At 38.3% G+C, this 16079-nt stretch overlaps 1 protein-coding gene across 1 annotated transcript; it reads right to left on the reverse strand.

Moving 5' to 3' along the window:
• Positions 1–1827: 1827 nt before the first annotated feature.
• On the reverse strand, positions 1828–15574 carry LOC134750030 (luciferin 4-monooxygenase-like). The gene is made up of 12 exons (XM_063685109.1): positions 15343–15574; positions 12420–12590; positions 11365–11566; positions 8989–9163; positions 7877–7996; positions 7554–7728; positions 6097–6231; positions 5729–5863; positions 4881–4961; positions 4161–4307; positions 3797–3947; positions 1828–2759 (listed from the first exon to the last, which is right to left on the reverse strand). Exons 2-12 carry the CDS (start codon positions 12588–12590, stop codon positions 2620–2622), a joined length of 1632 nt encoding a protein of 543 aa, XP_063541179.1. The 5' UTR covers positions 15343–15574; the 3' UTR covers positions 1828–2619.
• Between the last annotated feature and the right edge of the window lie 505 nt (positions 15575–16079).

Raw genomic sequence — 16079 nt, forward strand, 5'->3', positions numbered from 1 at the left:
TTAAACATATTAATAACGGGTCACTCACGTTTCACGAGCGTTTTCGACTTAAAATACGTGAGTGACCCGTTATTAATATGTTTATTACACCCTGTATACTATTTATATAGGCCGTCCTTTTGTTCTCAAGCAGCTTGTTAAATACCAGTGCGTGTGTATATCTATTTAATCATGATGATTGTGTTGTTGACATTGAGTAATTGTAACATATACGCACTTAAATTAACTACACAAGGTTATATCCGTGTCCTCCTTGGTGAGTTATATTGGTTACGTTTGGTCACGTTTCAACCGCATCGAAACACCACACAGGTACAGAATAAAGTAATAGTATTATCATACAGAACGGCCACGCACCGCCCCGCCCCGACTCGAATTACCTCGCCCCTCGACAGCAGATTGACGGCCGTTTGCCGGCCGCTTATTACTATTTTTAAGCAACTTACTCACACTATGATGCATGACGCGTGTACAGACGTGCCGTTCACACATAGAAAGTCTTAGAAACGCAAGTGATTTTTGATGTATAGCGTGTCCGCCCTGTGACACAGGCATTACATATACATATTTGCACAATGTTTTAATCTGCTTTGCTAAAATAAATATTGAAAACCTGATTCTCACAGATCCTGGTGTTTTTGGGTTCTTTCAACTCAGAATCACTAGCATATTCAATCCTGATGATAAAAAAATGTCCCAAAAATTTGTATGAAAATTGTACATTCCACTACGTTACGCACATACACATGAAAAAAAAAATTCACACTAAAATGTGACGTAATGGAATGGACATTTTGGGACATTTCTTAATGGCAGGGTGAAGATGCTGGCTGTCGATTCTGAGTAGAATTTAATTACACGAGACAGATTATATTATTTTTACATTTTCGAGTAGTGTACAAATATGTCAATTAATTTTACAGTTTTACAATATTGATTTTTAGTTTTCTTACATTAAATTATTTTGTTGAATGTCAATTTGTCAATTAACAAAATAAAACCTTACATTTAAGTATCTTTGTGCTCTTACGGTTATGTCTGTGTTTGTAACTTAGTTCTGTATTACTTAATAATTATTAACAAGTCTTGTAAGTTATGCTTTGTACATGTACCTAATACTAACACTTTTATGGGCTTTGCCTGAAATAAATGGTTTATTATTATAATTATTAAATTATGTATTGTAGAAGTCATTCAAGCTGTAAAAGGCATGGGAGAGCCATTTTTTTAATTCACGCGTAAATGAGTTGGACGATTCAATCATGATGACGTCTTTGGGCAATTTGTTAATATAGGAGGCAAATGAGCAGACGAATCGCCTGATGGTAAGCGATTTCTATCGTCTATGGACCTGCAACATTAGAGCGATCGTAAGTGCTTTGCCGGGTTTGGGAATACGCTCTTTTCTTAAATGTTTGAAGGTCGTATCGGTCCGAAAACACCGCAGGCGACAGTTCATTCCACAGCTTAGCTTTGCAAGGCAGGAAGTTTCTGGAGAGTACAAAAGACATCTGGACAGCATACTTGGCTGGTTTTCATCTAACTTTCTCAGTCTGCGTTTCGTCCGTTCGGAGAACAAAGCACCTTGGACATAACTTGCCCACTTCAATCTAGTTTAATATTTGCATAAGCTCGCACAGATTATTATGCCATAATATGCCACCTCAACCGGCACAGAGAACCAGTATTTTACGCCATGAGCTGCTGCCGTTTTTGCATTAAACCATAGAAGCGGAGCGTGAATCTCGCGACCTTAACGCGTTAAAAAAAATAAAAAAAATAATTAAAAATCATTTATTACGGACTACAAAAATAAAAAAACAAAAATAATAATTAAAAGTCATTTATTACGGACTGCAAAAATCCATGAGGTTAGTTCTCAAGTCCACATTTGGCCCTGCAGGTACTTAAAACTATGTTAGTTACCTTAGCTTTAACACTTAAAACTACATTGCATATACTGCTAAAATAGTTTGGATCTTCTCAAATGATTTTTACGCCAAAGACCCTGATAAACAAAAGCCATTGTTTCTTTTGTTTCGCGTGACACGCGCTCAGGCACAATGGTCACGCGCTCAAACACAATGGCCACGCGCTCGTAAAAAAATAACAATGGCTTTTGTTTAACAGGTTAGGGTCTTTGGCGTAAAAATCATTTGAGAAGATTCAATCTACAAGCGCCATGAATTTTACGGCGTTTACGACGTTTTGGTCGTGTGGTGTACCACGCCTGCCAGTTGTAGGCTGTGATTGCGGCAATTAATTGCGACAATTTCATTGTTTGGTCGGTCGTCTCTATAGTAATAATAACTCAATAGTAGATTGCAACAAATTTTTGGTTCGTTTTAGTATTCATATCGAAGTAATCCCAAGTTATGTATTTGCCCCCTTATTCATAAAACTTTACGGGTCTGATTTAGTTAAATATGTTTTATCCCTTTCTTACAAATACATAAGTGAAAATGACAGATAAAGACAAACGATTCATAGCCAATTCAGGCCAGGCCATGAATAACACCATTAATCTTTATTGCACAATACAAGGAAGGTGACAAGAAAGTGCGTTAGCCCCCTCTTAGGGCAATATCATGATGATCTAGTCTCGTCTTCTGGAAGATTCTAGAAGCATTCTCCTCTGTGAACGAGCTCTTGTATCAGCTGAAGGCACTTGCCGCGGTGGACTTTCCCAGTGTGAGTGGTAGGCAGTGACTTCCCGATCGCGATGCCCCCACGCAGGTGCTTGTAGTCGCTTAGAGTAGCTGTGAAAATAGATAAAAGTCAGTTTCTGTCAAAAAAGCTAGGTACTTACTTAAAAGTTATTCTTTGCTTTTATTTTATTTTCTGCCGATTTAATACAGTCAAGTTGCAAAACTAAAGGATAATACGAGTACCTGTTGATATATTCGTAACTGTATGGCTACGATTATACATACAGTACATTATAATAGATTGGTCGAACTTAAACTATCGTGAGACATATTTCAAAATATTTAGATCAGTACGGTTTCACTCACTATTATTTTTAGTCGCTTTTGGCGACATGTTTCGGATTATTTGGGAGTGCACGACGTACAACCGCCGCGGACACTCGTGCCTGAGGAAGGATTCCCAAGGAATTCGAAACATGTCGCCAAAAGCGTGAAACCGTACTGATCTAAATATTTTGATAATAGATTGGGTTGTCAAAAGTTAACGTCTGACAATCCAGTCTACGACTTCAGCTGTCGAGTCAAAACCTTTACAAAAGGCACTCATTTACTTCTTTTCTTTATTTTAATTAAACGAGAATTACTTTTTAGACATAACCAAATGGAGACGACTGTAATTTTCTGTACAAAACAGTGCCAATTTTTGCGGGGGAGGGGAACGTCAAATGTATACGTAACGTAAAAATAGCCATGTCAGATTAACGTCAGTCCATACAATATGTATCACCATTGGTCATAAAGTTTCGACAGAGGGAAAAGCCTGTTAATGGCTGCTCCGTTTGGTTATACCCTCCAAGGACCAGATCGATGGACAGAGTCATAACTTGATGGTATGCATTTTTATTTTTTATAAAACACACAATGCTAACTACAGAGTCTAGCACTTAACACGCTTTACTGGGCCCATCATAGACTGTCGGTTTAAGATATCAGTGTTACTCACAGTTGACTGCTTGTTGTATATCCTCTATTGTAACACCGCACCCTTCTTGTAGAACCATGACAGCGACAGGCCCAGCGTCTACGCCAAACACCACGCATTGCTCGACTTCTGGTATAGTACCTGACTATAAATCAGTGTCACTCACAGTTGACTGCTTGTTGTATATCCTCTCTTGTTACTCCGCACCCTTCTTGTAGAACCACAGCAGCGGCAGGCCCAGCGTCTGCGCCAACTACCACGCATTGGTGGACTCCTGGTATAGTGCCTATGACGCCCTCGATTTCTTCTGGATAAACCTGCATGGGAATAATATTAGTATTGTGTAAAAAGAAAAATTGTTTAGACAAAATAATCAATGTCTTATCAATGGAATCACGATTACTACAATCATAGATATAAATATAATCATAGATATAGATATAATGTGGAAGTGGGAAAAAATAAATGATTATTTGATTAGGTGACCTTATTAATGTGGCCAGAAATACAACCAATTGTAATATACTAACATGGTGGTTCAGGTATTTGAAGCTGAGCTTATTTCTGTTAACGAAAAAGAGCCGTTCCTGTTCATCCCTGTAGAAAACGTCTCCAGTCTTCAGCCATCCGTCTGGAGTGACGGTCTCACGATAGGCTGCCTCGTTGTTTACGTAACCCTGTTAACAATAAGTTTGTTTTATAAGACAGGCGCTATTAATTTATTACGTAACACGATTTTTGCCAATTATTGACCTCCTCCCCCTGTTTAATATTACGTAAGAAAGGTTTTCTTTGTCATTCATTTTTACATAAGATTTTTATTAGTCCAGGGGCTCAAAACTTGAAAAGTGGATTCAAATCCATCTTAAAGTATTATATTGTTTTTTACGATTGTAAAACGAAACTAGAATTTAATGAAAGCGTGCATGCCAAAGCAAAGGTTCCTAATATTGCTTTTTTTTATACTACGGCGGTGGCAAACAAGCATACGGCGGATGGTAAGCAGTCTCCGTAGCCTATATGAACGCCTGCCACTCCAAAGGTGTTACCGCACCCTTACCGGCAGGAACACAATACTATGAGTAAGGGTCTAGTGTTATTTGGCTGCGGTTTTCTGTAAGGTGGAGGTACTTCGCCAGGTTGAGCTCTGCTCTAGATCTGGAATGACATGTGCCGTGCTGTGCCCTACCACACAAAGTGAGATGTTTTCGGGTCCAATTCTAAACTACTTTGTTAAAAAATATGCTTACCTTGAAGATACATTTGCCCTTTATATACAATTCTCCTTTTTCATAAGGTTCTTTGACTATTTCACCTTTTTCGTTGATTAACTGAAATAAAAATTAACAGATTAGGACTTAAGCAAGCAAAGCACTACGAAGGATACCTACATTAGTTATGTTAATATGGTCATAAGGTTTCTTAAATTTTCTAATGTTCCGCGCAACTTTCTTATACTTTTTCTTTCATAAGAACCTTCTCCTGACAATAGCAAACACAACACAAAAAGAATACGCAGCCAAGTATGTGAGAGGTACCTTGAACAATTCCCGACGCGCGGCGACTCGCACAAATATAATTTTAGGCGAAGAGGAGAACTGCGTCCGTCCACCATGTACCTACTCGTCAAGTCTAAAAAGTGTCTCCACTCAATAGGTCCTAAGTTTCTCAGTCAAAATCATGACTATATGTCGCAAATAGGCCAATTTGAACGTAGACTGATTTCAGAACAGAATCACAAATCTAACTGTTAATAATTCAGTTATCGTGCATTTAACTTGTAACCTACATGTACTTACTTACTTATATTAGCGCTGCGTTGGCGAGACGCACGATAACTAAATAATATGATTCAAATATTATTCTGATGTCAGTGTATGTTCGTTTGAATTGGCCTGAAAGTGCCTTGGTTAAAACAAGTTTTCACTAATTATTTGTTTATTAGTCGGCGCCGTCGACTGGACAGAAATGGCGTGGCATGGCGGTCTTTGGTGTCGCGTGTCGGAGGCCAAGATCTACTTCGGTTCTTCGCGTCATCGCGAATGACACGAACTATATTCATAATTAACTTACTTTATTGTGACTTAATTTGGCTTACCCTGTATTCGAGGATGTTATTGATTTGCCCTACGGAGTTGAGTGGGGTGCCCAGTGGACCTACTGCTATCAACCCGTGAGTCTCCGTCATTCCGAACACGTTTAATAGGCGACCTGGCGGCGCTGGCAGTTTATCCTGCAAATAACATGTTTTCCTTATTTTTTTTACCTTTCAGTGCAAGCAGTCCAACAATAACCAGCCTGTCAAAGACTTCCATATTGATTGTCACTGTTATAAGGTACGAAATGGGTCATAAATTAATACTTTTTAAAACTTTTTAAGCACAACAGCGGGAGTTGCGGAGATCACGGGGAGAGGCCATTGCCCAGCAGTGGGACACTTAAACGGGCTATTAAAAAAAACCATACCTTTAGGGGAGCAAGCATATCAGGCGAAAAAGACGAGCCAGCGATGAACAACCTGTCGAATGAAGATAGCTGGTCTGGTGTGGCTATGTGTCCTAGTTGAGCGGCTATTGATGGTCCGATTAAAGTCCATGTTGCCTAAAAAAAAATGCCCAATGAAAGTTCCTGTTTAATATTTTAGTTGCCCGAATAATAATAGGAAGCGATTAGAGACTTTTGAGATAGGGTTGTGGAGAAGAATGGAGAGAATAAGTTGGACGGAGAGAAAAACGAACGAGGAAGTGCTGCGAATTGTGGGAGAGAAGAAAAACCTACTGAGAACCATAGAAAATAGACGAGGCAAAATGATAGGTCACTTGATAAGACACGACACTTTCTTTAACACTATTATTAGAAGGCAAAATAGAAGCGAGAAGAGGCAGCGGAAAACCACGAGCAAGCTACACACAACAACTGAAAGCGAAAGCAAATGTCGTGTCTTACAGGGACCTAAAGAACCTGGCCGAGGACCGCGAAAACTGGCGCATACTCCACCGACAAGAGCCATCATGCTCTTAAATTATGATGATGAATAATAATAAGCCTTTGAATTTTTAGATCTAACTCTGAAGAACTTTAGTAGATTGTTAACCAAGAGACGAAAGGCACTCATTTCTGCCGAGGTATTTTGGCGCTCGAATGCAGTGAGAGCGCCAATAGTCCGAGGCAGAAATGATGCCTTTCACCCGAGTTAAACACTCTACTTTTCATTTCGAATACGAGGAAAGTAAAATGCATGTATTTTTTTTAAAACATGACTAAGTATACATTTTTATAGTATTTCTTGAGGGTACTTTCAATTAACAATTCAGACAAAAGTATCGTTATTTATGGAATGGAGAGTCAAATATCAAAATGAAAAATTTATTACAAATCCATTTAAACTCAAATTTCAATTGCGTATCGTAAAAAAATTAAAAAAGTCGTAGTTCGAACGTAAAATGCTCTAGTGCAGACACGTATCATTTTCTGCGCACCTTTTAGAACAACAATGACCCTCTTTCAGAGCATGAGAAATGAAAAAATAATATACATGCAGGCGTCTTGTGGACGCTTTATGTAAACATTTTGAATATTTTAAGAAAAATTTAATTAGGTCCCTTTTCATTGGGGTGGTTTTAGAGCACACCCGGGTCGATATGGATGTGACGAACCCTAGAGAAATAGAGCAGAGCCTAACGCCCAGTTAAAAACGCCCAGGGGGAAGTACCTCAACCTTACAGAAAATCACTCAGTTTTGTTTCTGCCGGTGAGTAAGGTTGCCAGAGCTCGACGAAAGTGTGGAGTATCAGGGTCGGCAACGCGCTTGTAACTCCTATGGAGTTACAGGCGTACTAGACTACGGAGACTGCTTACCATCAGGCGGCCCGTATGCTTTTTTGCCACCGACGTAGTATAAAAAATGATTAAAGAACACTCACTCGATATTTCCCCGCCAATTCTGCGATGTACTCTGCAGAGATCTTCAACGGAGTCATCAGGATCGGGACCTGGTAGACGGGGAAGCTGATCATGATGAGGGTGTGGGACAGCCACTGACATGTAGACAAGAGGAGCCCCATACCAGTCGGGCGAGGGAACTGGGTGTGATGCATCCTGGGAAACATTTATTGGTGAAGTCACATAGCTTGTATAACATTAATGCGAAACGCTAATGTCTCTTTGTCACACTTATATGGAAGAGTGATAGAGACATTATCATCTTAAGTACTTCATTTGGGTTTATCACACAATGTATTCTTACCAAGAGGAAGGCATCTGCATGACCATGCCTTCATGTGTCAGCATTGCAGCTTTCGGTACACCGGTGGAACCGCTGGTGGGCTGAATTAAGGCTGTGCAGTCCGCACGCACGTCTGGCAGCCTGGATGTAAGAGCAGTATCAGAATACAATGGTAACTTAGGGCCACAGGCACTATTTACTAACCCGGGGTTAACTGGTTAAACCTGGTGTTACCATGGTTACCAGTACAATTTGACACTGTATTAACGGTTTCATCATCATCATCATCATGTCAGCCGATAGACGTCCACTGCTGGACATAGGCCTCCCCCAGGGCTCGCCACTCCGACCGATCCTGTGCCGCTCGCATCCACCGATTTCCCGCGACCTTCACCAGGTCGTCGCTCCCATCTCGTTGGAGGCCTACCAGCAGTTCGTCTTCCGGTACGCGGACGCCACTCCAGAACCTTCCTGCCCCACCGGCCATCAGTTCTGCGAGCAATGTGCCCCGCCCACTGCCACTTAAGGTTTGCAATTCTGCGAGCTATGTCGGTGACCCTAGTTCTACTGCGGATATCATCATTTCTGACTCTAACACGCAGAGATATTAACGGTTTAACCCCGGGTAAATGGTGAGATGCTCAAACGCTATGAAGAGGCCGCACAAACATAGCACATAAACATAGCTAGCTGGTACAGTCGCCATCAGATATATCGGAGCGGCCAAGGTGCTCACAAATTTCTGAACACGTCTCTATTGTCAAGGCTCTAGGTGCGTGTTCAGATATTTTTGAGCACCTCGGCCGCTCCGATATATTTGATGGCGACTGTATATAGCTTATGACCGCACAAAATGGAGACAAATTACATATCGTCGCAATCCTCGGCAATGAGAAATGAGAAAGACGAAGAAGAATATTATATTTGTATATGTATATGTGATTATATGTTATTTTTATTTTATTTTTGCTGTTGTATTTGTGCACCGCCCACAATTTCTCTGCTTAGCCTTAAGGTTGACTGGTAGAGAATGCCTTATGGCATTAAGTCCGCCTTTTGTACTGTAAGGTTTTCTTTTGTGCAATAAAGATTAAATAAAAATAAATAAATAAGAAGAAGAAGGATATACTTACTGAAAACTGCCAATGTCGTCACTACACCCCAGCGTGAATTTGTCTAACGATGAACCATCGGCAACCACGACTCTGATGTCAGTTCCTTCCACAGCTTTTGTGGCGATATCGACACGATCAGGCTCGCAGAAGATGATGTGGGGGGATACCAGGGGGAGGAACTGCTGGATTTCATCTGAGAATTAAAAATAGTGTTTTGTAAAACAGGTACATAATATTCAAGGGCCAAAGTTAAAAAAATAAACGAAGTTGAGTTTTGTAAAGACAGGCCAGAGAATTTTAAGACCTAAATAATTATGTTGTACACAATTTTTTTTTTCAAAGACGGCAGCAAACACCTAAAATAATTATAAATAAAATCAATGTAAATAATTGTTTGCAGATTTTTGCCTAGCGAGTTCGGCTAATTATTGTTTTCATTGCGTATATAGGGGCATTTCACGTCAAGCGGGCAGCAAAAAAATTGTCAGGTTCTGGATTTTGTTCATAGTTGGATTAATTGGACCTATATGTGAACTAAAAAATTTGGCATCATTACTTTTTTAATATATTGCTTCGTTAAAAATTTATACGCATTTGAAAAAACTACAAAATTTGAGGAACGGATTTTTTAAAAATTATTATTGCAATTCTTTCAATGGATTTAATTATAACTAAATAGTGATTATTTGAGAATATTAGTTGATTTCTTTGAAAATTTATAAAAAAAGTTTTTTTTATCTTTTTATCATATAACAAACCGGAAGTTAGTATTAAATATCTTTTTTTTTCCAACTTCGCATTTTTTTATTTTTTTTATTTTTACACAATAATGTAGCTTATGGTGTACTAATGTCCTATAAAAAAAATTATAATGGCATCTCGATTGGTTTTGAAGGTTCATGAAGTAATTCGAAAGTACTGCGCGACGCTCCGTACTGAGCGGTAGTTCTATGTGGCAGTCTTTAATGGCCAATTACGGGTTTTTTTACTTTTGCGTAACGGAATTAAAGCAATAAACAATATTTCATCGGTTAAGATGTATAAAAGCAAATCATGTATTATTCAATCGTGCCTTGTAGCGCTATCACTGATCAACCATATCTTAGAACTGAAAACAAAACGTTTATGTTTTAAGAAAACGCTAGAGGTAACTTAATAACTATAGCTAGGTTTAGGCGGGGTATGTCACATGCTTAAGAAGTCACTTTCGAGTTAGGTCACGTTCTGAGGACGTCACTTTCTGTACGTCACATTCTGAGTTTGTCACATTCTGAGCTGAGCGCAACGATTCCAAAATGTTGGCTGTTGTAATAATATGAGGATAGTGAATATATCATAGAAAGTTTATAATGTGTGTAGATAAAATAGTATATGTAACTGTACATAATTAGGCATTAAAACACTCGTGTGGCCCTATTTTTCGTTCGTTTCTTAAACCCACATTCGTATTTATGTAGCAGTCACATACGGGCCTGTTTTAGTTCAAGTTTTATCCCTTTCTTACAAATAAAAAAGGCAAAATGACAGATAAAGACAAACGATTCATAGCTAATTCAGGCCAGTAAAGCGTTTATAAATAACCCCATAAATCTCTACTTGTTAGTTATGCGGAAATCATTGAGTTTTTGTGTTGTTGTTATTTTATAAATATTTATAATTGATATCATATGACCTAGACGTGACTCACAACACACGTATCATATCAATAATAAATCAAGTTGATATTAAAAATGTCAATACGACTATTAATAATATCTATTAAGTTATTATATAGTGTGGAAAAAATGTATGGGCTGGAAACATTCTTTTAGTTTTAAATTCGCATTTCTCGCCCGGGAATTGAATCAACTAAAAATTCCAAAAAACAAACACACGCTATTTTATTATACTATTCGATACAGTTAATGTTAATGATAACATTTCTCTGAGAAACATTAGGTCTTACATTCGTCTATCGTACAAAATATCCATAAAATCGAATATTTAGTATTCAAGAATATTTTTAGACAAGCAAGATTAAAAAAAAATTAAAACTGCATTCAAAGTTTCTTTTTACCACATTTTCACAAATAAAATTATGTTTCTTTTAAGTAAAATGAGATAACTTAAGGTTTCAACTTTTAAGGCACCTTCCCTCCAGGGTTCATAAATTTTTTCCACCCTGTATGTAAGTATATATACAACTACCCTACCGCGCATAATAGCAGTAAGTAACAGGTATTGAAATAAATAAATAAATAACATAATGTGGCAGTGACATTTTTTAAGCAGGGTGCTCAAAAATAACTAAACACGCACTCTGACGCCTTAATGGCGTGTTGAGATATATATGAATACCTTGGCCGCTCCGATATTTCTGGTGGCTAGTACGTATTTGCCTGATAATTTACTCACATTCAGTAGATTGCAGTTCCATCATAAAAGGGACCACGCCAGCAAACAGCACAGCGTAGAACAGCGCAGACATATGCTCAGTGTTCCGTAGCATTATGATCACCTTCTCTGTCGCACGATCGCTTCTTAAGGCGCGAGCGATGGAGACGGCGCGCTTGAGGATTTGCAAGTTGGTGAATTTTTCACCAGTTGCCCCATTTATCTAAAAAAAAATGTTAATTTTGGCAAATTTCAAATAGGTTGAAAATAATAATATTGGACTGTGCGCAGCACATCACATTCGTAATGTGCTTTTATTATTTTATTAAATGGTTCTTTGGTAGGTACTTTTATTTTCATATCGGAAGTTAAAAAAATACTAAAATTTTGAAACTTAACAAGTTTTTGTATTTTTTTTTATAAAGAGTTTATGCTCATTATCTGTTTATTTAACTAGAATGTGTTATAATTAATTTAATTTAACACAATAAATTTAATTAATATAATTTAACACATGTCAACATCCCAATAAAATTAGTTTTCAAAAGTCACTTACGTTTGCTATATTAAAAATGTGGTACAGTCGCCATCAGATATATGGGAGCGGCCGAGGTGCTCAAAAATATCTGAACACGCACTCTAACGCCTTGACAATAGAGGCGTGTTCAGATGTTTGTGAGCACCTAGCCCGCTCCGATATATCTGGCGACTGTACCTCAACACCTACCTACGTAGGGCCCCAGCCACACAAAAAAAGATTGTTAAGTTTTTGCGTTATTATTATAATGTTGATTAATAGGCAAAAACAAGTTTTTTTTTTTGTATGTGAGTGTACAGTGCCTATACAAAAACGCATAAACATAGCTGACCTTGAATTCTGATTTTTAGGGTTCCGTACTCAAAAGGGTAAAATGGGACCCTATTAGTAATACTCCGCTGTCCGTCCGTCTGTCTGTCTGTCTGTCCGTCTGTCACCAGGCTGTATCTCATGAACCGTGATAGCGATAGGACTACCGCCTGGGCGCAGCCAGCGCGTTATTATTTAAAACAAAATAGTCATAAAATAAAAACATTACCGTATGTATTCCATCCGGACTGTTTTTCATGCAGTAAAACATGACTTCAGCCAGATTCACCCCCTCCCTGCTCTTGGCCCTAGTGCCGCCATTTTGAATTATTGAGTCCAGGACACCGTCCAGGTATAGTTGGGACTTCCATGGGCTGCCTCGCTTCACGGCGTAAGACATCTAGGGAAGAGAAAATAAAATTAAGAAAATAAAATAAATAAAAAAGACATCCGAAGAATTTACCATGTGTAATTTTAAGTGCAATTGTATATTGTGAGATAAATAAATCATATCAATTTAACTTAATGCAATTGAAAGCATCTTAACATAGGTATAATGTGAATCTTCTCAAATGACGTCTAAGACCCTAATTTGTTAAAAAAAAGCCATTGTTTCTTTTATGCGATCGGTCGGCCATTGTGTGCCATTGTGTCTGAGCGCGTGCTACTGCGCGTGACATCGTGAGACACAATGGCACACAATGGCCGACCGCTCACAAAAAAGAAACAATGGCTTTTGCTTAACAGATTACCGTCTTAGGCGTAAAAATCATTTGAGAAGATGCAGACTATAGGTATGTATATTTTATACAGGGTGACCTTAGCCATTGGACAAACCCTGAAATCCCACGTAGGGTTATTTCTCAGGAATGCTCTGCGATAGTTACTCATGAAATAAAACTACGCAACTCAATATACGCGATACAATCCGTTTTTAGGGTTCCGTACCCAAAGGGTAAAAACGGGACCCTATTACTAAGACTCCGCTGTCCGTCTGTCCGTCTGTCACCAGGCTGTATCTCATGAACCTTGATAGCTAGACAGTTGAAATTTACACAGATGATGTATTTCTGTTGCCGCTATAACAACAAATACTAAAAACAGAATAATATAAATATTTAAATGGGGCTCCCATACAACAAACGTGATTTTTTTTGCTGTTTTTTTCCGTAATGGTACGGAACCCTTCGTGCGCGAGTCCGACTCGCACTTAGCCCGTTTTTTTATAGTTTTATTTCAATACAAAAGGTAATCACGGTCCATATCCCGGTCGTCTAGTGAAACTAACCGTGAATCATTCAAAACTGTTATCAGATAATTGATGTCTGTCCGTCTGCACTTCGCTCTCGTGTCAGAAACCTGATAACTCTGTACAAGCCGGAATGGGTCTTAAGACAATTAGATAAGGTTCTTATCACGTTGTAAGTGTGAGATCTTTTTTCCGTAGGTCAATGACATTTGTTGTAAGAATTGTCTTGGTAATTATGTGATATACGCTAATTTACTTAGGCCCACTTTTCCGATACAATTTGACACTGGGTTAACCGTTTAACCCGGGGTTAGTGGGATGGTGCAAGTGGGCCTTAGCAAAGATAGATATAACTCCGTAATAGATAGATACAGTCTAAGGAAAAAACGTGCCTCGAAAATCAAGAAAATTTGATTCTCGTTCAGAGGGCGCTACTAGTTTTGGTCTACAGTCGAATAGATGGCGTTGACGGTTTCGTTTGTTATTTAACAATTTTAACGCATATCAGTAAAAGAACATGGGTCAAAATCATAAAAATAATTAATGCAAATAAAAAAAATCATTTATCTATATTTAAATACATTCTATCGTATTTTTATAAATCTTCATTTTTAGTTTTAAAGTGTGTCGACAGATGGCAGTGAATTTACTGGGGTTACAAAATTTACTATGACAGTACCGCTCTAGTATAAGTTACTCTATGGTCTTAGTTAACCTTTTCGATACCGTATCAAACACAAAAGCTGTCATCCAGAGTCCAGACGCCACGTCACCGAAGTGTCAAAACTGAAATTGAACTTTATGCATATGCACGTAGGTCTATGTTGCTCTGTGGTCTATGACCGATTAATCGGTCTTTGGCGTTGAACTTACGGTGCGTATATATCGCTCATTGGCATCCAAAAGGTTAATAACGTTGATTATACAATGAACATCGAATTTATTCAGTGATAGCCGAGTGGTTTAGGCGTGCGACTTATGGAAGGTCGTCGGTTTGATCCGACTGTATAAATAGAAAAATACCGGCCAAGTGCGAGTCGGACTCGCGCACCGAGGGTTCCGTACTTTTCGGTATTTGTTGTCATAGCGGCAACAGAAATATATCTGTGAAAATTTCAACTGTCTAGCTATCACGGTTCATGAGATACAGCCTGGTGACAGACAGACAGACGGACAGACGGACAGCGGAGTCTTAGTAATAGGGTCCCGTTTCTACCCTTTGGTAACCCTAAAATCTAAGACGAAAGTGGACTGAGTTATGTGTAGTGTAGGTAATTAAGGGTCAATATAAAAATTTCAACCTAAAGGTACCACATTGTCGGTAGTCAATAAGGTTGATTTCAAATTGAAGCTATATGGAAATAGCGCCTTATTGACAACCGACAATAAGTACCCTTTTGGTTGAGAATGGCACAAATAACAATTGTTTGTAAGAAATCGCATTCACGCGGCTAATAATTAAAAGAAATAACTTGATTTACAATGGTGGAGGGTAGATTAAGTTTTCTGCGAACAAACTACTATGCAGTTCGGTAGATAAGTAACAATAATTAATGTAACTTCTCTGTTTAGGGTTCCGTACCCAAAGGGTAAAAATGGGACCCTGTTACTAAGACTCCGCAGTTCATCCGTCTGTCCGTCTGTCACCAGGTTGTAACTCATGAACCGTGATAGCTAGACAGTTGAAATTTTCACAAATGATGTATTTCTGTTGCCGCTATAACAACAAATACTAAAAACATAAAAATGAATATTTTAGTGGGGCCAACATACAACAAACGCGATTTTTAGTGTTCCGTGCAAAACTTTGATTTGACAAACAAAACACTTATCACTTCGGTCTTGCAAATCATTTTTTTTTCCTTTTTTAATAATAAATAAAATAATTAAAAATATGACTTACTTTTCGCTCAAATAGACACCTGTTTCTGCACTCTGCTTAATCGAAAAATTACACTTAAACAAATAATTAATTTCAAATCTAGCACAAAAATAAAGAACGACTCACTGATATGAAACATTAAATTAGAATCAAATCTTTGGGGCTCTCCGCTTAATAAAAATAAACAATTAGTACGAAATAAATGTAGGTACATCTACATGTAGTTAGCACTCGTCGATCATCTCTGACCAGTTCAGGGCAAGGAATGTTGCTATTGCTAACTTCACTTTCCTATAAATAGGCCGTTCAATGCACAGTAGATGATATGGAACAGTAAACAAACTCGCAGTCGCCTACGACAGCGCAAGACCACCCGCCACCGGTTTTAAAGTAAGTAAGTAAGGTTGTGTGTCTCTTTTTAATTAATATGTTTGTATATAATTAGGTATTCTTTGTGTGTAGCTTTGTAATGTTTTAATATGTATCTTTGTGTGTTATCTGTCGTGGCATCACCGAATGGGCCCTACGGAAGACCAGCGCTGGCTTTATAGCTAGCATTATGCTGAGTTGGGTCCATTTCGTGATGCACACTTGATGATCTCTTCTTTTCTTGCTGTTGTTGTCTGTACATGTTCGTACTTGTGTTGTGATCGTCACGAATAAATGTCTTTTATCTTTATCTTTATCTTTATCTTTTTAGCGCAGTGGTTGACTGGTAGAGAATGCCTTATGGCATTAAGTCCGCCATTTGTACTTAT

The sequence above is a fragment of the Cydia strobilella genome, chromosome 19, assembly GCF_947568885.1.
Source record: "Cydia strobilella chromosome 19, ilCydStro3.1, whole genome shotgun sequence".
NCBI classification, from domain to species: Eukaryota; Metazoa; Arthropoda; class Insecta; order Lepidoptera; family Tortricidae; genus Cydia; species Cydia strobilella.